The sequence below is a fragment of the Marmota flaviventris genome, chromosome 18 (genome assembly GCF_047511675.1).
Source record: "Marmota flaviventris isolate mMarFla1 chromosome 18, mMarFla1.hap1, whole genome shotgun sequence".
Taxonomy (NCBI): Eukaryota; Metazoa; Chordata; class Mammalia; order Rodentia; family Sciuridae; genus Marmota; species Marmota flaviventris.
Genome location: NC_092515.1, coordinates 38,288,551 through 38,314,275, shown reverse-complemented (window position 1 = coordinate 38,314,275; position 25,725 = coordinate 38,288,551). Strand labels below are relative to the sequence as shown.

Below are 25,725 nucleotides of genomic sequence, written 5' to 3'. Positions count from 1 at the left end.
TAGCTGTTTAAAAAGACACTGAACTGTAATTGTTTGATATATTTGTTTAAACTCTTGGTAAAATGTAAAAGACTCATGTTTAATACATAGATGATTTGTACCTCAAAGCATTTTTAAAAGGATTATTTCTGAGCAAGTTTTAATTATATACTAGGACCTAATTTGTTCAGTGATTAACATTCTCAGGATTTGTAACACTTAAATGATCAGGCAGAAAAACATTTTCTAGTTACTGTGGAATAAGATGAGTTACTATTTTTCTGATGCCCATTCTGATACAATTACTTTTCATGTCAAATTTCTACTGTGCCCAAATGTATTTATTTTAAATCATTACTTAGAAAATAAAGTAGATGATTTTTTTTTTTTTTTGTACTGAGAATTGAACCCAGGGGCACTTAACCACTGAGTCACATCCCTAGCCCTTTTAATTTTTTTATTTTAAGACAGGGTCTTGCTAAGTTGCTTAGGGCCTCACTAAATTTCTGAGGCTTGCTTTATCTTGAGATCCTCCTGCTTCAGCCTACTTACTGAACCACTAGGAGTATAGGTGTGTGCCACTGTGCTCAACCATTCTTTAAAATAAAATAAATAAAAATACAAATTTTACTTCTTTTTGTCTTTTAATTTTTGGGGGGGCAGGGCCACTGGGGTTGAACCCATGTATCTACCACTGAGCTACATCCCCAATCCTTTTTTATTTTTCATTTTGAGAAAAGGTTTAATGCTGGCCTTGAACTGGCAATCCTCCTGCCTCAGCCTCCCAATTGCTGGGATTACAGGCATGCACCACTGTGCCCAGATGCCTTTTATGTTTGAAATGAAATACATTTTCTTCATTAACAATTCAAGTATCAGATGTGGTGGTGACCACCTGTGGTCCCAGCTGGTCTGGAGGCTGAGGTGGGAGGATCATTTGAGCCACAAAGTTCAAGATCAGCCTGGGCAACATAACAAGACCCATTCCTCCCTACAAAAAAAATCCCCCAAACCAAAAAAACAAGCAATATAGAAGTTGGATGTGTACCATACTTACTTTTGTTGTTGTTCAGAATAGGTATTATCATCCCTGTCCTGAAGACTGAGAAACAAACTCCCTTAAGGCCTCCTAGCTAGTAAGAGGCAGAGTGTGGACTATGAAGCAGGGCTTTTTGTGTGTGTCCAAGAACTAGTTTGTCCCTGTGGCTGTGCAGCCTCCCAGCAGGCCCTCCCCTCCACCCTAGTCAGAGGCCTTGGCAGAACACTGAGCAGACAGGCTCTGATCCACAGCAGAGATAACATTCACTCTGCTGCAGAAGCTGGGACTCTCCCCAGCTCCTCCAGCAGTGTCCCCTCACTCCCTCCTGCCTCTCCCACCCAGAGGGTGGATAGATCTGAACGCAAATGACTGAGAATTCACCTGGAGGTGACTTTCGAAAACTTCACCAATTTAATGAGACCCTGCCTCAAAGTAAAGATAATAATATTAATCATATATAATAACATACCATTATAATGATAATATTGATTATATTAATGATAGTGATCATTATATTAATGATATTCATATATTATAATTCGTTATGACATTATTGTAGTTATCATATCAATTATCAGATATTAATATATTAATTTTATCGTATTGATTTTGTTATATTAATTATAATCTTAATTATATTAATGTATGACTGCACATATGGTGTGACGCTACATCGCGTACGACCCATAAATGAAAAGTTTGGGGCTGGGATTGTGTGGCTCAACAGTAGAGCGCTCCTCTAGCACATGTGAGGTCCTGGGTTCGATCCTCAGCACCACATAAAAATAAATAAATAAAATAAAGGTATTGTGTCCAGCTACTTCTAAAAAATAAATATTAAAAAAAGTTGTACTGCAATTATGTACAATGAATCAAAATGCATTCTGCTGTCATGTATACCTAATTAAAATAAATTAATTAATAAAAAGATAATACTAATCATATGTAATAATATGTTACTATAATGGTAATATTAATCATATTAACATTAACAATAGCGACAGTTATATTAATATATTATAATCCATTATAATATGTTGTAATAGTTATTATATTTATAATTATATTAATATATTGGTTATGTTAATTAACACAATATAATTATATCAATAAAGTATAATACCATAATTAGATTGTTGATCATATTAATAATAATATCTTAATATTAGCAACAACAATAGATCTGGAGGTATAGCTCAGTGATAAAGCAGCTCTTGGTATATCCATAGTACCACAAAAAAAGGGAGGTCTATTAGAGCCAAAAAGTAGGGTCTTCTTATCTCACTCCATGCCTAATAGTATCCCCTCTGTCTCCACTGGGACATGCACAGCAGAAACTTTTCAAGGCTGCATGGCCTGGCAAATTATAAATAAACAAATACATGGAAATATAAATATATATATCATAAAATAAAACCCAAGAAAGTGAAAAGGCAGGCTGTCACAAAGAATGGTGACAATTTAGAGGCGATGGCTACCCTAAAGCTCTGACTTGGACTAGGCTTCTTGTGCTGGTGCTTGGGTCCAAAAGTTCTGATTAGGCATTGCCAGAATACAAATATTGCACATGCCTCAGACTTCCATTTGACCCTTGACAAAGGGTTATTGTACACAGGGAGTTACTACAGATCATTGAATTTTGGTTTCCAAACAAGAATTAGCACTTCAGAGATGTTTACTGAGTACTCTTTTTTTTTTTTTTTGGTACTGGGGATTGAAACCAAAGGCACTTAACCACTGAGCTGCATACCCAGTTCTTTCTGATGTTTTATTTAAAAAAGTGTTTCACCAGCTGGGGTTGTGGCTTAGTGGTAGAGCGCTCGCCTACCATGCGTGAGTCACTGGGTTCTATCCTCAGCACCACATAAAAATAAAATAAAGATGTTGTGTCCACCTATAACTAAAAAATTAATATATATTTTTTTTAACAAAAAGGGTTTCCCACCAGGCTCGGTGGCAAATGCCTGTAATCCCTGTGGCTCAGGAGCCTGAGGCAGGAGGATTACAAGTTCAAAGCCAACCTCAGCAACAGCAAGGAGCTAGCAACTCAGTGAGACCCTGTCTCTAAATAAAATACAAAATAGGGTTGGGGATGTGGCTCAGTGGTTGAGTGCCTCTGAGTTCAATCCCCAGTACCCAGAAAAAGAAAAGAAAGAAAGATAAAAAGTGTTTCACAGAGTTGCTTAGGGCCTCACTAAGTTTCTGAGGCTAGCTTTGAACTCACAATAGCCTCCTCTGAGCCACTGGGATTACAGGCATGTACTACCACGCCCAGCATTTACTGAGTACTCTAACATAGGTTTCTGCCAAGAAGTTTGGCTGCCATGATGCCACAGTCTGGCTGGGCAAATAACCGGGAGGTGACAAGCAACTTGTGAAGGTTGAAACAGCGGGAGCCGCTTTATTGCAGGACAGCAGAGGTATATATACCTAACTGATTATACACAGCTTGTTTCAATTAACATCATCTAGATACAGCAATCAGCCAATAAGGAATCTTCATCATCTTAATGGCTCGGTGGCATTAGCTCACAAACCACTCCTCCTGGCAAACTGCCAGGCGCCATCTTGACTTGGTTGTGGCCCTCAACACCATGAAACCTTGCACAGTTTCTGCTGTGCATGCCCAAGTGGACATGGTAGGGATACCTCTAGGAGTAGAATGTGTGACATGGGAGAACCTTAGAGTTTGGGGCCTACCTAGTGGACCTCCCCTTATTTATTTGTTTATTTTTAAATTTTTGTATGTGTAGTACTGAAGAGTGAACCCAGGGACACTTTATCACTGAGCTACACCCATGGACCCTTTTCTTTTTAAAATCTTTTTTACCATATTATTATTATTATTTTTTTAAATTTTGAGACAGGGTTGGGTTTGCTTAATTGCTGAGACTAGCCTCAAACTTTTGATCCTCCTGCCTCGGCCTTCTGAATAGCTGGGAATACAGGCATAGGTCATCATACATGGCTCAAAAATTTTTTTTTTTTAGGCTGGGCATGGAGGTACATGCCTGTTATCCCAGCAGCTTAGGAAGCTGAGGCAGCAGGATCACAGGATTGAAGCCACACTCAGCAATTTAGTGAGGCTGTAAGCATGTGGACCAGGTTGGCCCCCCAGCTTCTACACTCAAGCAATATTCCTGCTTCAGCCTCCTGAGAAGCTTACTTTAGGTGTGTACCACCAAATCCAGCTTAATATTTTTTTTATCTCCCCTTAATATATTTTTTTCTGGTGCTGGGGATTGAATCCAGGACCTTGAGCATGCTAAGTGGGTGCTCAGCTACTGAGCAACATACCCAGTCCCCCACTTAAAAAAACAAAAACAAAAACTATAAACTCTGGCCCATATAACATAGTCAAGCCCCCTCGCTTGATGGAATTAGTAGGATCACTTCAGTCACCGAAATTCAAGACCAACCTGGGCAATATAGTGAAGCCCACATCTCAAAAAAATTCCCCCAAACAAAAAACAAGCAATAATGAAAGTTGGATGTGCAGCAGACTTAATTTTGTTGCTTTTCAGAATAGGAGTTATTATCCCCATCCAGGGTTGTCGATTTCCCCACTCCTGCGGTATGACTTGGATATGGCTCCTGGGGCCAGCTCCGAGACTGCCCTCTCCTCCAAAAAGTCAATAGGCACAAATTCAGGTCTCACCTTCTTTGCTGACAGCTCTGTCATTATGGGTGTCAAAGTAACGGGGACCTTGTCCAGAAGTATAGCAAATTGTATTTGACCCACAACCCTAAAAAGACCTCAGACTGTGGTCAGACTTGTTTTTTGGGGAGTACCCAGGGGCACTTAACCACTGAACCACATCCACAGCCCTTTTTATTTTTTGAGATAGGGTCTCCCTAAATGGCTGAAGCTGGCTTTGAACTTGTGATCCTTCTGCCTCAACCTCCTGAGCCGCTGCAAGTACAGGTGTGCACCACCACACCCAGCTGGACTGGACTGGTTCTTCTCTGCAGGTCCTGGCAGCTTCTACAAACCTTCTCTGTTCAGCTAACTCTGTTAAGGGGACACATAGCCAGTAGGGACTTTATGCTATCAACATAACAGTCACTTCCAAAGATACAGTGCTGTATGTATGGGCAATTTGGCTGCAACATCCATCACACATTGATTCCAGGGTTGATTTGGCTGAGCTGGTTGATTAGGTGGGTGTCCCTTTCCTCCCTCACTTCATGTGTGTCCCTCCCAAAGAGGATGACCTTCCCTAATAGCAGGACAGTTATTTGGTCAAGGGTATGCAAGTACCTTCATTCCCCTGCTAGAACCTCCAAACAAGCTTGCAAGATCCAAAGGTACAGAACTATGTCACTACTCCAGAAATAGTTCGTAATGTAAGACGGTGAGAGCTGGGGCTTGTAGTCTGGTAATATGTATTTCTACCTTTGCAACAAGTCTAATCCACAGTAGTTTCTTATCTGGACTACTTCAATTGTTTAAAAAAAAAAATTTCAGGCTGGGCATGGTGGTGCACACCAGTCATCCCAGCAACTCAGGAGGCTGAGACAGGAGGATCCTCAAGTTCAAGACCAGCCTCAGCAACTCAGTGAGATCCTGTCTCAAAGAAAAAAAAAATTTTTTAAAGGGCCAAGGATGTAGCTCTGAGGAAGAGCATGTACTCAGTAAGCATGTGTCTAGCTTGTACAAGCCCTGGGTTCAACTACAGTTTGGGGGTATGGGGAGGGAAACCAAGGCCAGGCTGTTTCATCCTCAGTTTAAAATCCTTTCTGGCTTTTCTTACTTGTTGAAAGCCAAAGTCCTTGCCATGGCTTCCAGGGCCAGCTTGTTCTTCCTCCTCTCTGACCATGTATCTGCCACTTTACTTCTCTAAGTCATCGCTCTGAGTCAGCCTCACCAAACCCCTGCACTTTCTGGTCTCCTGCCTGAAACTCTCTGTCACCAGATGTCTATATGGCTCCCTTTTTCACTTCATTTAGGTCTTTGCTCAAATCCTCTATCACAGAGAGGGAGTGGGGGCGGGGAGACAGGAGAGGGAGAGGGAGAGACATTGATTCCCAAAACAAAAATTATTACCCACCTCTCTGTCACAACAGTACTTTGTTCTTCTTTATTATTAGTGGTATTATTTATTTATAATTGTTCATACCCTTCCCATTCTGCCCCCATTTAAATGCATGGCTAATGAGTACAGGAACTTTTTTTTTTTTTGCTGCTACATGTCCTAAGATCTGACACATAGGAGCCACTGGCACACAGGTCGGCTGAACGAATGACTGAATACCTGATTTCTACTATGCAAAACATTGAGTATTTTACATGTTGATCTCACTTAACCCTCACTAAGATGCTCTGGGATAGCTAGTATCACCATTGCTATCCTCATTTGCAGGTGAAGGAACTGAAGCTCAGGGAGATGGTATCATTATGGGTGTCAAAGTAACGGGGACCTCAGGTTAGCTAAGGCAAAGCTGGAATATGAACTTCAAAGGTCTGACTCTGGAGCCCAGACTGACAAAGAGTTATGGTCCTGGGAGGGTGGGTATGCTACCAATTATTATTATTATTATTATTTTTTTACCACAAACCACAAGCTTACTGGGTACATGCTCTTCCTCAGAGCTACATCCTCTTTATTTCCTAACAGAATTATGGAACCAATAACAAGACTCAGCACCAACTGAGCAGGGAAGATCTTTAATCTTGGCCAATAATAGGAAGGAGAAGTGGAAGACAGACTTGCAAATCAACTTTCTGACCCTTGGGAGATCAGGTGGTTATAAATATAAAGTAAAAGAAGCCAGGTGTGGTGGTGCCTGTAATCCCAGGGGCTCCAGAGGCTGAGGCAGGATGATCACAAGTTTAAGGCCAGCTTCAGTAATTTAGTCAATTAGATTCTGTCTCAAAATTAAAAATAAAAAAATCTGGGGATGTAGCTCAATGGTACTGGGGGGAAAAGATAGAGGTTAAAAGAAATGAGGGGGAGGGAAGAAAGATACACTAATAAAAGGGAGAATTCATGTATTTTCTGGTAATGGGGAAAGACTTTTCTGAAATTTGAGTGTCACTTCTTTTCATTCCTATTATGTTTCTTTCTAATCATGTCAGGGTAATTGTCAACTGTCATGGTGCTGGGAGTGTCATTTAGCATGCACAAGGGATTAGAATGGAATTAGAGGTTGTCTGGTGATCACTTTGGGAGCCATCTTAGATCCACCTGGTTTCAGCCTACCCACCTAAAGAGGGACTTCTGGTCTACAGGCATTCTGTCCTCAATGATAAATAAGATCCAGGCCGGGTAGATATTCAGCCAGGTCACTGAGGCAGTACAAGGTTAGGAGAGGGAACAGGTAGGCCCAAGCAAGGAGCAACTTTTGGCTGGTTGGGAGACTGGGTTGAAAAGGGACCCCAGGAATCTCAGTTCCCAAGTTCTCTGACTCCTAGAGTAGACACTGTCATCCTCGGCTGGATCTCTCTGCAACCCCTGGGTTAGCTCGGGAGGGAGTATACAGACTTGACCCCTTTCTTGCAAGAGCTATTGTTGGGTGGCCTGTGGGCCCTTGTCTGTAGGGAGACCAGCGTTGCAACTTGGGTTGCAACTTGCTGGAAAGAAGGGAGTGAACAGATCTGTGGAAGCCCTGTTCCCTGATAGAAGGAGAAGGGTGAATTCTGGGGAATCCTGGAAAACTACAACCCTTTTCACTTGCAGAGGCTAGAATTAATGCTCCAACAGGGTACTTTCCCTGGAAGCATTCTGCCTCAGGAAAGAAATGTCAAGAGTAGGAGGGCTTGGGAGATGACCAAAGACAAGGTATTTTTTTTTTCCTTCCTTCTGTGAACAAAAATGGAGACTTTGTCCCTTCCACTATCTAAAGTTAAACTCCACCCTGATCAACCTGGCAACTCATGCATTGCTAGGCAAGCACTCTACCGCTGAGCTATACTCCCAGACCAGAGATGAATTCTTTCCAAAAGACTGTTTCATTAGCAATGAAACGTGCCAATCTCTATCCCATGGGAGATAAGATTGGCACATATTGGGCAAATGCTCTGCCATTGAGCTACACCACAGCTCCAATCTCTCCACTTTCTTTCCTTCCTTCAGTACTGGGGATTGAACTTGGGTTCTTCACCACACAGCTACATCCCTAGTTCTTTTCATTTTTCATTTTGAGACAGGATCTCACTAAGTACTCTAGGCTGACCTCAAAATTGCCATCTTCCTGCCTTAGCTTCCCAAGTTGCTGGGATGACAGGTGTATGCCACCACATGTGGCCTCTTCATATTTAAAACAGAGCCTTCCCATCCTCTAGCTTTAGCTCTCCTTCCCTCTCCTGGACTTACAGCCCACTTGGATCTGATTTCAGTCATGCCACAGAAATGGCTCTCTCCTCTGGGCTCAGTGGGGCATGCCTATAATTCCAGAGACTTGGGAGGCTGAGGCAGGAGGATCCAAGTTTGAGATTAGCCTCAGCAACTTAGTGAGACCCTGTCTCAAAATAAAAAAATTAAAAGAACTAGGGATGTGGCTCAGTGATTAAGTGCCCCTAGCTTCAATCACCAGTAGCATACCACACCCTTCCCCTCTGCCCCCCCCAAAAAAAAAAAAAAAAAACAGAAAGAACAATGGCTCTCTGCAGGATCACCATTGGCCCAGTTATCACATAACGCCAAGGACCTGGTCAGTCTCTTCCTTGCTTGACTCCCTTAGCCCCTCTTGTGGCCTCTGCTTCCATAGTCCTTGAGCCTCCGGGCTGGGCAGTTCCTCTTTTCCTTTTTTTTTTCTCTGTGGACTCTTCCCTCCTGTAGCCTTGATCCCAGGTACAACTCTGTTCAGGTCTCAGGCTTCTGCTCTCTGCAGGCTCCACCAGGGCAGCAGCTCCATCATTCTGTCACTCTGTTGTCCCCAATTCCCAGAGTCTCCCAGAGTTTTAAATCCATGGGGACCTCCAAACACCTCTACCTGGGTGAACCACAGGTGCCTTCCATCCCCAAACTGAATTTCTATTCTCTGTCCCCAGACTCCTCCCATCTTTCTGTCTTTTCTGTGGAAAAGCACGAGTGGCAGACAGCCCTTCGTTCTTCCCTCTCATCTTTCCTTCTCCATCAATTGCTTCTACATCAAGTCTGATGGTTTTACCTCCCACATCTCCTGTGACTCCAGTTCTTTCCATTCCCACGGACCCCCTTCCCCCGAACTCCTTGCAGTGGCTTCCTGGTTAGTCTCCCAGCAGCTTCTCTGAGGGGTGTCAGTCCTTTCTCCACATCACAGCCAGTGTGGCCTTAAAACAGGCCACTGGGGTAGGTTGTTCAGCCCACATTTGGGGGTATAGGGAAGGGTTATTCTTTTAAGAATTCTGAAGAAAATAAAATTTCTCCTGGCTCTTTTTCTAGCCCTTGCAATTTTTTCTTTTATTTTCTTACATTTTTACTTAAATTAATTTTCCATATTTTTATTGGTGCATTATAGGCATAAATACTGTTATATATATGTATATGTACATGATATAACAATATGATACGGCCAATATCCTTCCCCAATATTTCTCCTTTCCCGTCCCTCTTCTGCTAGCCTTGAAATTTCTGACTCATTTATTCCATAGGTAACATAGGGCCTCAAATTACTTGCTAATTACTACTTGTTCTGATTTTTGCTTTTCCAAAGATTTAGAGTTAGCTCACCAGTGGAGGTTTTGGATATGCCAGGGAGTCCTTTCCCTGGCCGATTTTTATGTTTTATTTTGAAACAGGGTCTTGCTAAGTTGCTTAGGAACTTGCTAAATTGCTGAGGCTGGCCTTGAACTTGCCATCCTCCTGCTTCAGCTTCTGGAGTTGCTGGGATTATAGGCATGTCCCACTGTGCCCAACTAAGACAGGGAGTGCTACGTAGGTAGTCAAAACTACTGTAAATTGGGGGGATTGTGGCTCAGTGGTAGAGTGCTTGCCTGATGTATGTGAGATACTGGATTCAATTCTCAGCACCTCATACAAATAAATGAATAAAATAATGGCCTATCAACAACTAAAATTAAAAAACCTACTGTAAACTGAAGTTAAGACTCATCTGAAAAATAGGATTGAAAAACAAGATCATGAAATAATAAGGCCATGTGCTCTGCTCACCTTCTAAGCACCTCTACCTATTTTATTATACAATTTGCACATAACTAAGGTTCTTTGTCTTCTAGGTATTTTTTTTTTTTTTGCTCCTCTCCCTAAACAATAGGATAAGGCTTTTGTTTCCTGGCACTTACATTTCCCTCTCTATACTATTTTGAGAAGCAAAGAGTTTTATAAAATTCCTCCAGAGTCTGGGATGCCTAGTTAATTGCACAATGAAGGACTGGAAGAAAGGCCAAGGAAAGGAACCAGATGAGTAATTAACAGATGGCTAAATACATTTGAACACCAACTTTTATAATTATTGAGTTAAGAGGTGATTGCATTGATCCTTTGTGAAGGTCTCCAATAAAATAATTTGGGTTTGAGTTCCAGCTATGTCTTTCAGAGAAAATGAAAAGGTGCACCAGGTAATTTCCACTATCCCTTCAATGTGTAAACATTCTGTAAGTGTTTCAGCTTTCTAGTAAGGACAGGAGCCACCCAACATTCTGACACAGTTGAAGGACTTCCATCTTCAGGTTATTGTGGTAGGGTACTTGGCTGAGTCCCCATGGTATGTCAAATCCTAGGAGTGACATTGGCATAGCTCCAGTGGGCACAAGGGTAAAACTACACCGGATCCTTTTCCTGGCAAAGACAGGCTGAAGCAGAGGAAAGCAACTCAGCTTTAGTTCAGTTTAACTTTTTTTTTCTTTTCTTTTTTCTCTTTACAGATACTGCACATTGAACCCAGGGCCTGGCATATGCTAGTCAAGTGCTCTAACACTAAGCTACATCCCTAGTCTCTCTTTCCCTCTTTATTTATTTTAATCAATTAATTTATACTTGAATTAAACTCAGAGGCACTTTGCCACTGAGCTACATCCCCAGTCCTGTTTTCTTTTTATTTTGAGACAGTGTCTAAGTTGTTCAGGGTCTTTTTAAGTTATTGAAGTTGGCCTTGAATTTGGGATACTGCTGCCTCAGCCCCCAAGTTACTTCGATTACAGGCCTGCTGTTTCTACAGCATCATGCTAAGTGGCCAGGCATGGTGGCACACACCTGTAATCCCAGTGACTTGAGAAGCTGAGGCCGGAGGACCCCAAATTCAAGGCCAGCCTTAGCAAATTAGCCAGACCGTGTCTCAAAATAAAAAATAATAGGGCTGGGGACTTAGCTCAGTAGTAAAGTTCTCGGAGTTCAACCCCAGCACCAAAAGGAAACAAAACAATATACTAAGTGAAAAAAGCCAGTCAGAAAAAGACAAATACCACACATACAACAACTGAAATAAAAGAATGGGTTATTTTTCCTTCCGGAAATGGTCCACACATTTGTATTGTATATGTGTATTCATTGATTTACCCTAAAAGCTTCTCGCTCCCAAGATGAACTGCCTTCTCCCTTTCATATGTATCGTCTTTCCTAAAGAAATCTGTCCTGTTCCTGAAAAGAAATAAATAAAAAGAATAATTCTGATGCCAGGGGCTAAGGAAAAAGGGAAATGGGGATTTATTAACAATAGGCTGCATCCCCAGTCCCTTAGTTTATATTTTTTGAGACAGGGTCTAAGTTGTTCAGGGTCTTACTAAGTTGTTGAGGTTGGCCTCAGGTTTTTGTTTTTGTTTTTGGTACTGGGGATTGAACCCAGGGGCACTTAGCTACTGAGTCACATTCCCCACAGTTTCACTTTCTGCAAGATGGAAAAATTTTAGAGATCTGTAGCACGACAACGCGCATAAAGTTAACACTGCTGTACGGTATACATTAAAATGATTAAGGTGGTAATCATCAATTAATCAATCTTGGGTCTTGCTGTTTCCCTTGTATTCCTGAGCTCAAGTGATCCTTCTGCCTCAGTGTCCCAAGTAGCTGGGATTACAGGAACCGCTCGGCTCTACAATTTTTTTTCCTACTACAGTTAAAAAAAAATAATAAGTTTTAGGCACAGAAGGTAGTATAAAACAAGATGAGCTACTGAGCCTAGCCTGAGGACAGCAGTGAGGGGGCAGAATTGGTTTATTTGAAAAAGTGCTAATCAGTTCATACTTCCTTCTCCATCCTCTCACTCATAAAATCTTACATAGATACAAATCAAGCAAAAGATGTCTTTTATACTGAAAGCAAATGGCATTGAAATCCTTTTTCGTTTTTCTGTCCAGGGCTTGAGCAAGGAGAAGAGCTTGAGTTTTTACCTCTCTGCAAGGATTCTTTTCTCGAATAGATAGAACCAGAAGAGAAAGTTCCCCATTCAAGAAAAGCTAGCAAGAACCAGGTGGACGCCTGCGAGACTACATTCCCCAGGATGCACTGCTTCTAAATGGCGCAGCCAATGACGAATGAAACGCGTTACTTTTGCGACAGGAATGGGGCGGGAAGCGCGACTACATAGCCCAGGATGCCAAGAGCCCCAACTCTAGTACGCGCCTGGCTTGCTTTCTCCTAGCTGGTGTTCCCCGCTAAAGGAAAATGAGGTCAGGGAACCATTTCCATTGGGAATCCCCGCAGTCTCCTGGACCGTGACGTTCCGAAAGAGGAAGGAAAGTGGAGGACTGCGTTACTCTAACTCAAAGTAGTTCCCGCGCTGAGTAGCCAAGAGTTACGGGTCCCCTCCTGTATTTTTTGTTTCTCTAAGGGAACGCCATGCCCCCATTGGTCGAAGACCTCGAGGGCAGGTGGGAAGTCGTGGAGCCCCAAATCGAAGTTATCAGTGTCTTCCCATTGGCCCTCTCCTCGAGCGCAGGCGCGAGGACTCCGACTCCCGTCCCTAGGGGCTGGTGAGCGGCAATTGGCCAAAGCCCGCGAAGTGGGAGTCTGGATTGGTAGTTGCTAGCAGAAGCCTGGTTTCTTCCTCGACTTATGCAAGTGATAGTGTGTGATTGGTTTAAATCCGCGGGCACTTGTCGGTGATTGGGTGGGAGCCAGGGGCCGGGTGCGGTCATTGGCTGGTGCGGGGGCCATCCCTCTTCAGGCGGGCAGCGAATGATGAAATGGGAACGGGGAGGGGAAAGGCCGAGACGTGAGCGCGCGACCTCCGGCGCCATTTTGTAGAGAAACAAGCGGAGTTAACCGAAGAGGGGGTCGAGGAGAGCCGGAGTCGGGGACCCAGGAGTTTCCTGTGTCCAGCGCCGCCAGAACCGCCTGAGGTGAGGTGGGCTGGAATCAAGGGCTAGGGTAGGCTGGCGGTGTCAGCCTCGGAAGGCGAGTACTGGTGGGAAGAAGAATCGGGGGTGGACCTGGGGCCATTGGAAGCGTTTCCCGGAGCTCCGAGGAATGAGGGACCACCGGGACCGGGAAGTGGAGCGAGACGGGACAGGGCGGGCTCTCTCCCCATGGCTCGCGGAGGCTTTGCACTCTTCAGAGAAGAGGCCGGCGCAAAGGCTCCAGGAAGCTGAGGGCTGGGCGCGGGTTGAGATCCGGGGTGGCCCCAGCTCGCGCTCGGAGGTTTAGAGGATGGCGGTGGCGGCAGTTCGGGCCCTTGGGCCTCGCTTCGCTCCAGTTGTATCCTCTTCAGACTCCACAAGTTCCTCAACTCCTTTTTCTGGGGCTCCCGAACGGGTGCAGTGGGCATCGGCCCCCGAGGCCTACCTCCTTGGGCGGCGGGGACCGTGTTTGGAGTTGTTGTAGGCTCCCAATTCTTTTCCCGGTACTCGGAGCAGCCACTCGCCCCCCTCCTCCGTCCCCAGCACGTTGTCAAGCCCCGGTGTTTCGGGTGTCTGCCGGTGGGAGGGGCGGGCGGGAGCGAGCACTTCCTTATTACTTCTAGCCACAGGTTTTTGTTCCACTCGCGCGCCCTACTGCTTACACTTTCTCCGAAGTTGGCCCCCACCCACTCTTCCCGATGTCCGTGCAGTGGTGGCCGTTCTGCTCACCCAGGGCAAGTGTCCTCCTAGTGTTATGAGCGCTGAGGCCAGAAGGCTGGTGAGAGATTTGCTGCAGGTCTCAGATACCTTTTGCAGTACCACCCCCTCTGCAAAATTCACCCACCTGTGTTCATAGAAGTTTCTCCGCGAAGAATGTGCATTGTAGGTTAAAAAACCAACCAGCCAAACACTTGATATTTGTGGTTTTGAAAGTGTTGTATTTAAAATAAACTTTATATGGGAAGTGAACTTCTCCCCTGAAGTCACTGATCAGATGTCACCCCCCCCCCCTTTTTTTTTTTTTTTTGGCGGTGCTGGGACTCAAACCCAGGGTCCCCTAGAGTGTCGAGGAAGCCCTCTACCACTGAGCTACATCTCCAGCCCCAGATGTCAACATTTTCTCGGATCTAGTAAATAGTCTTTGTCATTTCTATTTATTTACGTACTGGAGATATAACTCAGTGGTGGACTACCCACTATAAATCCAGCTCCCCACTTTATTTTAGATAGGGTCTTACTAATTTTCAAAACTGGCTTTGAACTTGCTATACTCCTGTCTAAGCCTCCTTAGTAGCTGAGATTACAGGCATTGGCCACCACCCCCGGGATTTTCTCCCTAAAAATCGGGTAACAATACTTTATATTCCCGCCTGTTTCTCTATAATTCAATTGTCTGTTACTACATGGGGATTTTTAAAAACAATCGAGTGAGTAATTGCACTTTTTTTAAGAATCCGCATTTCTTTCATGTAAGTCCCTTTGAATTCTTAAAAAAATGAGGGAGGTCATAGATTCTTAAAAAAATGAGGGCGGTCAAGTAAAAGATTTGAGAAGTAGGTCAAAAAATAAGAATACATTTGTTTTTAGTGACATGTGGATTTGATACTTCACTAATGTGTAGTCCAGGTTGGGATTCCTGCCTTTTCAAAGATTGGCTGCACAATATTTAGCGATTAATAAGATATGGTAACAGTTTAAATAACCATGTTTTAGGAGATTACAAATTGTTACCTTGTCTAAAGAGAAAATGGGTTGATGATACATGAAGTTTTAGGTGGCTGGTTGTGCTTTCACTGAAATGGTGGCATACTGATAAAACTTGTTTGGAGAGTTGGTTCCTTTTCAACAATTAAGGGTCCCAATCTTCTTAGTGAAAACAGAAGTATGGAATTCAGCACAAAGACCTGACCATTAATATCTTATCTTGGAAGTTTTAAGGGAGAGATTTTTGGAATTATGGTGGAACAGAACTGGAATGCTCTTGGTTCCTAACTCACTTGAATGGATTCCTGGCTTAGTTTTCTTTTTTTCTAGTCTCTGAATTTCTACCCCGGTTTAAATCTTGATCTCTTTAAATGGACCTTGTCAAGCTAAATACTATGACATCCTCCTTACTTTGGGTTAAACCATTTAAAAAACAAAACAAAACTATGTGAAGACAGTAAAGGAAATGCCTGCTATCTCTTCAAAACATGCTTTAAAGCCTAATCTCAAATGCCTTCATGTAGCTTTTGGTAAGTATGTTTTTGGTTACATTCTGATCTAGTTGTTTGAAGCTTTCTTTTTAACCAGCTTAAATTTATGAACTTGATCATTTCATTGTGTTAGGTAACAGATCTTTGATACCTTCCATGAAAGAGGATTTATACTTGATAATTGTGAAGGCAAATTTTTTTTTTCCACCTTTTGGGTCCTGTAGTCAAACCCAGGGCCTTGTGCTAAAGCTTGCACTCTGCCACTATGCTATAACCTCAGCCTGCTCTTAGTAGTGTAATTTTTTGTAAAGTGTTATACTTTCTAAGTTAATGAAAGCACTAGTCTGCCATTTTGAAATACTATATATTATGAATTTTGTATATTCTTTCTTTTTTGGGGTACTGGGGATTGAACCCAGGGGCGCTTAACCTCTGAGCCACATCCCCAGTTCTTTTTATTTTTTGAGACAGTGTCTCACTAAGTTGATAGGGCTTTGCTAAGTTGCTGAGGCTGGCTCTGACCTCCTGCCTCAGGCTCTTGAGCCTCTTGTGCATCTTGCAGCACCACGCCCTGCTTGTTTTTCAAATGTAATGTTTTACTTATAAATTTGCAAGCATGGCTAGGAGCATTGGCACATGCCTGTAATCCCAATGATTTGGGAGGCTGAGGCAGGAAGATTGCAAATTCAAGGTTAGCCTCAGCAATTCAGTGAGACCCTCAGCAATTTAGTGAGATCCTGTTTCAAAATAATAAAGGACTGGGGGTGTAGCTCAGTGGTAAAGTTCTCATGGGTTGAATTGTAAGTACCAATAAAAAAAAAAGTGAGCATGAACAAAGCGAATAATATGAATTATTCATTGAAAAGTGTTGTTTGAGAAGGCAGTAACGAGAGGTACAGACTCAATCTGAAATCCTTTGTTGAGATTTGAAGGAACTGCAGACTTTGGGAATGTAGAACAGTACAGATTTAATGAGCACATTGCAGTTTTTAAATTCTGGAATGCTCAACATTAACTTGCAGGATACATGTCTTTTTTTTAAAATATTTTTTTAGTTGTAGATGTACACAATACCTTTACTTTATTTTTTTATTTTTATGTGGTGCCAGAGATTGAACCCAGTGCCTTATGCATGCATGCTAGGCAAGCGCTCTACCACTGAGCCACAACCCTGGTTCCCAGGATACATATGTGGCTTAATTTTGTTATCATTAGAATGAAATTCCTAAAATGGTGAATGAGACATTAAACTGTACCCAGGCGCCCCAGTGACTCAAGAGGTTGAGGCAGGAGGATTGATTGCAAGTTCAAAGCCAACCTCAGCAACATAGCAAGGCCCTAAGCAACTTAGAGAGACTCAGTCTCAAAAAAAAAAATAGAAAGGGCTGGGGATGTGGCTCAGTGGTTAAGTGCCCTTGGGTTCAATCCCCAGTACCAAAAAACTAGGCGATTTTTGGTTGGGGTTTTTTTGGTGATGCTGGACTAATTATATGAAATAGGAAATGGGATGAAAGCAGTTTTTGAAAGAATCTTGAGTATTTTTAAGCTTCATATTATGATCTCAGCATTTTCTTTTTCCGATAATTAGCTTGAAAGTTTTGTCATTTTTGATTCATAACTTCTAAACTTTAAGTGTTTTTATTGTTTACGGTGTGTTTAGATTCACAGCAAAATTGGACAGAAGGTACAGAAATACCCTACCTACTGCTTAGAACTGCTTACCCTCACATACTCATAGCTTCCCCCATTATCATTAAAACAATCCTAACAACAGGGTGGTACATTTGTTACAATTGATGGACCTAAATTGACATATTGTTATCTCTCAAAGTCCATAGTTTGTTAGGTTTTACTCTCAGTGTTATGTATATGGGTTTGGAAAAATTATAATGCCTCATTTGACCATTATCAAAATAGTTGTCATAGCTGTGTGCAGTGGTACACACTTGTAATCCCAGCACCTTGGGAGGCTGAGGCTGGAGGATTGCTAGTTTGAGGCCAGAGTGGGCAATTAGCAAGACCCTGTCTTTGAGGGGGGGGGGGGGGAAAGGAGGGAGCGCTGGCAAAGCATTCTACTGGTAAAGTATACCTGGTTCAATCCCTGGTATTGCACATACACAAAAAATAAAAGTTGTACTGGGGCTGGGGGTATAGCTTAGTGGTAGAGCACTTAACCTAGTATATATGAATCCCTGGGTTTGATATCCAGCACCAACAAACAAGCATACAAAAAAAGAAAGTTAAGAATAGTTGTTCTATTATCTACTCCATAGTTATTAGGTTTCTCTTTATTACCTAAGTTACATGAGTATGGTGTAAATAGTTCAATATTCTAGGAATAGTTTTTTTTTTTGTGCATGTGTGTGCGCATGCTTGTATATGCGTGCTGGGAATTGAACCCAGGGGCACTTAACCAACAAGCCACATCCCCAGCCCTTTTAATATATTTTATCCAGAGATAGGGTCTGTCTTAGTGCTTTGATAAATTGCCGAAGCTGGTTTTGAATTCTCTTATCCTCCTGAGCTGCTGGGATTTCAGGCATGCATCACTGCACCTGGCTCAGTTAATTCTTTATATTATGCCAAAATGCCTCTTAAATTATTGCTTCCAAAGTATCCTTTCTCTACAACCAATAATAAAAATTAAAAAAAAAAAAAGTATCCTTTCTCTGTTCAAAAGTCTTTCAGATACCTCCCTGTCTGTGGCAGGATTCTACACTGTATTATAGTGAAAAGATTGTTTTGTTGTGGTTTCCAAATAGGTCTTTGCTACTTTTATCTGTAATGTCATCTTCTACCAATAATATCCCTTATTGCAGTTCAAGCATAAGTGTATAGTTCATCTGTGTGTGTGCTGAGGATTGAACTCAGGGTCTTGTGCATGCTAAGCATCCCTAGCCATTGTTAATTTTTTCTTTTTTTTCTTTTGGCAATGGGGATTTAACCCAAGGATGCTTTCTTTACCACTGAGTCACATTCACAGCCCTTTTTATTTTGAGACAGGGTCTTGTAAAGTTGCTTAGGGCCCTGCTAAATTGCTGGGGCTGGCCTCAAACTTGTGATCCTCCCAATCTCAGACTCCCAAATGGATGGGATTACAGGCCTGCATCACCACACTCAGCTCCGTTGTTACTTTTATGTATAGTTTATGTATACTTTTATGTATATCACATGTTTAATCCTTTTTTTGTGTTTTGTTTTTGGCATTGGGGATTGAACCAGGGGAACTTATTCAGGGGGGTGACATCCCTAGCCCCTTTTCATATTTTATTTGGAGATTGGGTCTCACCAAGTTGCTTAGGGTCTACCTAAGTTGCTGAGGCTGGTTTTGAACTCTCAAACTTCTGCCTCAGTCTCCTGAGCTGCTGGCTTGTGCCACTGTGTCTGGCTGTACTTCATCCGTTTTTAATTGTGAAAATGCTACTGGGAAGATGCTTCTGAATACTTGATTCCAGATTGGGAACTAGGTTCCTTTCTGATTCTGGAGTGATTCTTGCTCTTCTAGCTTTTTTTGTTTGTTTGTTTGTTTACTTTTCTTTTTAGTTTGTAGTATTGATTAATAGTAATTAATTAATATTGCAGTACTAGTTGAACCCAGGGCCTTTTACATGCTGGGTAAGTGCTTTACCACTGAACTACACTCCCAGCCCTTTTTTAAATTTTTATTTTGAGATAGGGTCTTCATAATTTACCCAGTATGGCCTCAACTTGCCATCCTACTTCCTTAGCCACTTGAGCAGCTGGTTTATAGGTGTAAATCACTGTGCATGGACCACTTCTTCCGTTTTTTTTTTTTTTTTTTAAGAGAGAGAATTTTTAATATTTATTTTTTAGTTTTTGGCGGACACATCTTTGTTTGTATGTGGTGCTGAGGATTGAACCCGGGCCGCATGCATACCAGGCGAGCGCGCTACCCCTTGAGCCACATCCCCAGCCCAGCTTCTTCAGTTTTTAATGATGAAGAATTTAGGTGGGCACAGTGGCCCATACCTATAATCCCAGTGACTTAGGAGGCTGAGAAAAGAGGATCGCAGGTTCCAGCTTCAGCAACTTAACAAGACACTCAGCAACTTGATGAGACCCTGTCTTAAAATAAAAAATACAAAGGGCTGGGAATGTGGCTTAGTGGTAAAATGCCCTGGGTTAGATCCCCAGTACTTAAAAACAAACAAACAAACAAACTAACTAGCTGGGCACAGTGGCACACTCCTATAATCCCAGCTTCTTAGGATTTGCAGGAGGGTGGCAAGTTCAAGGCCAGCCTGGGCAATTTACCGACAACCTGTCTCAATTAAAAAAAAAAGAAGGCGCCAGGTGCAGTGGCATGTACTTACAGTCCCAGTGACTTGGGAGGCTGAGACAGGATGACAAGTTCAAGGCCAGGCTCTGTAACTTAGCAATTTAGTGAGACTCTGTCTCAAAAAATAAGAAGGGCTGGGGATGTAGATCAGTGGTAAAGTGCCCCTGGGTTCAGTCTCCAGTACCCCCCAAAAGAGGGGAGGTAGCTCAGTATTCCCAGTAAAAATAAAAGAATGATTGGGGCTGTAGTTCAGTGGTAGAGTGCTTGCCTGCCTAGCATGTACAAGGTCCTGGTACTAGTACTGCAAAAAAATAAAAAGTTCTTAAAATGTTTACCTTTTTGTGTTGTCTGTTACTTGGCAAAATAGGTCTAATAATAACCCCAACATAACAAAAAGCCCCAAGATATCACCTGCTTTAATAGAATAGAAATGTATTTTTTCCCCAAATAACTTTCCTTGAAGAAGTTCAATAAGTTGCTTTCTGTGTAGTAGTTCAGGAACCCAGGCTTTTTAATTTTGTAGTGTTAACTGGCAAATGGTAAAAGAACAAAAGGTTCATAAGTAGGATGTTTTATGAGCCAATTCTAGAAATGACAGATGATTTTTGGTATTGTCTCAATGGCTAGAGCTAAATTACATTTGCCACATCAATGTAAAGAATCTGAGAAATATAGTCACTCTCTCTCTTTTTTTTTTTTTTTTTTGGTGGTATTGGGGATTGAACTTTGGGGCATTATACCACAGAACTACATCTCCAGGTGAATCCCTCCTTTGGTACCACATATTGAACCCTGGGGCACTTAACCACCAACCCCACCCCTTTTTATATTTTATTTTGAGGCAGGATCTTGCTACGTTGCTGAGGCTGGCTTTGAACTTGGAACCTCCCTCAACCTCCTGAGTAGCCAGTCAGGTGTGTACCACTATACTCTGCTAGTCTAGTTCTTTACCCATGAAGAAAAAAGAGATTTGGTGAGCGTCTAGCCAATGTATGCTATAATCTATTCCTTAAGATACTGAAACCATTCAAAATAGTTTCAGGATTGTCTTTGTCATAAAATCCAAAATTTTGTACGTACTAGAGAGGAAATCTATAGTTTGGTTCCTGTTACCTCCAGAAAATATTTTATCTTGGCTACTTGCCCAGATGAAGTTTGTTGGAGGTCCTTAAGTCCAGGAGCATATAGTTGTACTCAGGGCTGTTATGCAAAAGGGAAAGGATGTATAGGGTAAAACCTGGAAGGTACCAGGCTCATGCTTCCAAGTGTCTTCTTCCAGTGGAAATGAACTTAATTCCTCCCAGCAAAGAATTGATGCATCCTATGTGTGTTAAATATTGTGTAGTAGAGAAACTTTTTTTTTTGGTACTAGAGGTTGAAACCAGAGGTGCTTTATCACTGAGCCGAATCCCCAGCCCTTTTTATTTTTTGAGACAAGATTTCCCTAAGTTGCCTAGAAACTCACTTGGTTGCTGACTTATTAGTGACTTGGGAGAGCAGGAATATCACAAGTCTAGCCTCAGCAATTTAGTGAGACCCTGTCTCAAAATAAAAAATAAAAGGGCTGAGAGTATAGCAAGCACCTCTTGGTTCAATCCCCAGTATCAGGAGAATAACAGCAACAACAAAAAAAAAAAGACTCTGCCTAGGATTGTTACTCAGTAATAGTTATGTAGGTACTCTCTACCTGCCACATAACAAAATTCCACCCTCCCAGAGGAAATGTTGATGTTTATATTAAACTACATTTTGGCAATACAAGTTAGGCACGGTGAGTTACTCTTATTAGTTCTAGGGAATTGTCAGAAATCCAAGTTCTCCCACACCAGCCAAGGGACAACCTCATGAACCTTTATAAAAGTACAGTAGTCCCTGGCCATCCATGTTAATTCTTTTTCTCTATAGTAAAGCCATGTAATATCCATAGATTGGGATTTTACATAGAGAATCTTGGAATATGTAAAACTTCACTAACAATTTTTTTTCCATGGTGCTGAGTTACATTCCCAGACCGTTTTATTTTTTTTTTAGACAGGGTCTTTCTAAGACTGGCCTACCTCAGTTTCTGAGGCTGGCCTCAAACTGATCTGTTAGCCTTCCAAGATGCTGTGATTACAGGTGTGCACCATCATGCTCAGTTAATCTAGTTTTTGGTTTGTCTGAGGAAAGTTAATTTTTCAGTTTCCTCCTCTGTTATTTTCCTTTTTCTTTCTGTGGTATTGGGGGCTAAGGGGTTATCTACATTCTTAGCTCTGTTTTTAGTTGTCAGTGGACCTTTATTTTATTCATATGCGGTGCTGAGAATTGAACCTAGTGCATCACAATGCTAGGCAAGTGTTCTACTCCTTAAAACCCCAGTCCCCTAGCTCTTCTTAACTTTTTATTGAAAATTTGATACTGAGTCTCCCTAAATTGCTCAGACTGGCTCTGAACTTGGGATCCTCTGCTTCAGCCTCGAAGTTGTTGGAATCACAGATGGGTTGCCATTCTGCCCAACACTTTTAGGGTTTTTATCAAGTGTTTGGGTTTTATATGTCTTTTTTTTTTTTTTTTGTGGGTACCGAGGATTGAATTCGGGGGGATGGTGGCACTCAACCACTGAGCCACATCCCCAGCCTTATTTTGTATTTTATCTAGAGACAGGGTCTCACTGAGTTGCTTAGCACCTTGACATTGCTGAGGCTGGCTTTGAACTCTGGATCCTACTGAGCTGCTAGGATTACAGGCATGCACCAGTCTTTTTTTCTTTTGTACTGGGAATTGAACCCAGGGCCTCTCACATGCAAGACAAATGCTCTAACCACTAGGCTGTATACCCAGCCTTACCTGGCCTGTTTCTCATTTTTAAGAGAAACTTTCAAGTTTCCGACTTAAAAGTAAAGTCCAGTGACAGAATCATGCTGTTGTTCCTTGATGACTTTACTACTACCATTTTTTTAGGTTCATATAAGAGGACTAGATGGTTTAGTACCAGAGATAACCAGGTGTGAGCCACTGCTTCCTGTCCTTGCCCCATTTTATGGAAGAATTTTGATAGTTTCTGTAAGTTGCCCAGGCTAATCTTGAATTTAAGAATCCTCCTGCTTCAGCCTCCCTAGTAAACTGGGATTACAGCTGAGCATGCTCAGCTGTGGAGAGCTTGTTGGAAAGTGTTTTTATAGCTTTGCATTATAATACTTGGAATAAACATGGTGTAAATTGTCATTGTGATCCATATTTACATGTACATGATGAGGCTAGGAAGTCTTAACTTGGTGGTATGAGCTATTGTTATGTGCTATTGAGATTGATAAAGTAAGTCATCTGTTATTTACTTTTGTGATTGTTGTATCAGATCAATAAAATTTCAGTGGATTTTCCTGCTATTTTGTGCAGTGGAATGCTTTTTTGGGCGGGGCTGGGGCTTGGGATTAAACTCAAGGCCTCATGCATTCTAAGTGCATATTTTATATCACGAGTTTGTTCCTGCCCTGTCACAGGTTATAAAGTTATAAGCTATGTATGTATTACATAGAAGCTTTAATGAGCTCTTAGTATGGACCTTTTAGTACTTAAAAATAAATTTGTGAATAATAGATAATAGACAGTTACAATCACCAATCTCATGGGACTTACATTCTAATATGAAAAGATAGGCAAATGTTAGGTGATGAGATGTGGAAATAAGTGGGTCACAGATGTGGTTAGTGGGTGTTGTAGTCTTGCATAGGATATTCAAGGTGGTTCTCCTGGAGAAGGATTCTGCATCATTTGATGCAGAGACCTTAAAATGGACTTTTTTTTTTTTTTTTTGAGAAGTAGCAAGGATGTCATTGTATTGTGGTTAAGAGAAAATAAATAGTAAGGTAGTCAAGAGTAGGAGAGGAAGCCAAGGGAGTGTCAGTGGCTACATAAATCCTGTATAACTGTTCCTAGGCTATTGTAAGGACTCAGGCTTCCACTCTGAGTCAGTGGAGGATTTTGAACTCTGGTTGACAAATCTTGAGTGAGTTTTTATATTTGAAAAGTACTTTTGTCTGGCTAGAACCTGAAAGAACAGTTAGAAGGCTAGTATAGTAATCCAGGTGATAGATAATGGTTTTTAGATTATCATAGATTTGGAGAGGGTTAGAACTAATTAGATTTGGTACAGCTGAAAGGATTTCTTAAGAGAATGGTTATGGAGGAATGGAAGAGTTCAAGATTTTGACCTGAATAACGTGTTTCTTTTGTGGTGGTGGTACTGGGAATTGAACCCAGGGCCTTGTACATGTGAGGCAAGCACTCTACCATCTGAGCTACATCCCCAGCCTTCAACCCCCAGACCTGAGTAACTTTAAGATGAAATTAGTATCGACTGAGATAGGGGAAGGCTTTGCAGTCTTGTAACAGACTGTGTATGAGATGTCAGGTAAAAAATTATATAGTACAAATACGGATGCCATGAGAGAGGTTTGAACTAGAGATAGAACTTTGGGAGTTGCTGGTGTATGTGTTTGTGGTACTAGGGATTGAACCTAGGGCCTTATACATACTAGATTAGTGCTCTACTATTGAACTATATCCCTAGCCTGATGTAGATAATTTATGAAGCCATAAGATTTAATTACCAAGAAAGTGAATATAGACTGGGAAAGTCCAAGGACTCCAAAACATGAGGCCAAAAGCCTGTAATGGAGATTGAGAAGAAAAGAGTGAAATGGCAGCTTGGAAATAAAGTGTTATCATCATCTAGGGAGGAGGGAGTGAGGTGTGAGAGGTGATAGCCTGGATTACACCTATTGTTTCCTTCCCTGTGGTGCCCGGATCCAACACATAGCCTTGTGCATGCTAGAACTCTACCACTGAGCTATATCCCAAGGCCTATGTAAATTGTTAAGGGTGCCCCCTTCACTTACAGAAGTGTCTAGTTTGGTTAATAAAGTATGGTTTACTGTAGTAGTAGATCCAGTAAGAGCTGAGAAATGATTATTAGTTGAATGTATTAACTTTGTAATAAAGGTGGGCTTGTTGAAATTTGTGTTTTACTATTATATTTAACAGTCTTTAGTTGTCAGTGTGGCAGTGATATAGCCCTGGGCATGGGACATTTTCTTTTAGGGAAATGTATTGAGGATTGGACTCAGGAATGCTTTACCACTGAACATCCCTAGGCTCTGCCCCCTCCCCCTTTAATTTAATTATTATTATTTAAATTTTTGAGACAGGGTCTCACTAGGTTGCTGAGGCTGGCCTTGAATTTGGGATCCTACTATGCCCTCAGCCTCCTGAGTTGTTGGGATTACAGCCGTGTTTTACTGTATCTGGTCTAGTGAATACTTTAAACAATGTAGGAAAGAATTTGACTTATGGAGTATTTACTTTCTTCTAAAGTTTCCAGTAACATTTTAGTTGCTGAGACAGATAAAATTTATTTAACCATTCCCCCGCTTCTAATTCTAATTTAGAATTCTGGATTTTTTAAATTACAGGTGCCATGTTTCAGAACAGAGTAAGACCCCTGGTAAAGAAGAACTGAAGACATTATACAGACACCAGATATAGTCTAATTACAAAAGAAAGCATTAACCTGCCTCTGAGGTGACTAAAGGGGAATAATGGTGATTTTGCGCCGGGCTCGGCCGCCTGCTTCCGCCCCAACCAGCAATGAATCTTGACTCGCTCTCGCTGGCCTTGTCTCAAATCAGCTACCTGGTGGACAATTTAACCAAGAAAAATTACCGAGCCAGCCAGCAGGAAATACAGCATGTAAGTAACAAGTCAGAAAAAGAAATACCATTAAAGGAATGAGTATGCAGTAGGAATAAAGCTGTAAATTTATATGGATATGTTGCATGAAAGTTAACCTTTGCCTCTGTAAGTGATTCTTTTCACGGTAATATGTTAAAAGACATCTTATTCGAATCTTTTAAGATATTCACTATTTTGTTAAAAAAATTTTTTTTAGTTGTAGATGAACATAACACCATATATCTATCTTCTATGTATCTGTTTATTTTTATGTGATTGAACTCAG

At 41.7% G+C, this 25,725-nt stretch overlaps 1 protein-coding gene across 10 annotated transcripts in view; it reads left to right on the top strand.

Annotated features, from left to right (window-relative positions):
- Positions 1 to 13,079: 13,079 nt before the first annotated feature.
- The window catches only part of Cnot1 (CCR4-NOT transcription complex subunit 1), an 80,861-nt gene continuing 68,215 nt past the window's right edge, over positions 13,080 to 25,725 (top strand). For 7 of the 10 annotated variants that reach the window (XM_027939179.3, XM_027939182.2, XM_027939177.3 and 4 more), the window contains exons 1-2: positions 13,102 to 13,238; positions 25,181 to 25,457. In XM_027939179.3, the coding sequence (XP_027794980.1) occupies positions 25,356 to 25,457 (102 nt within the window). In that variant the 5' untranslated portion in view covers positions 13,102 to 13,238; positions 25,181 to 25,355. Of the gene's footprint in view, positions 13,239 to 15,269; positions 15,470 to 25,180; positions 25,458 to 25,725 lie in introns of all 10 variants that reach the window. The other 3 variants (XM_071604546.1, XM_071604547.1, XM_027939184.2) reach the window with 3 other exon arrangements.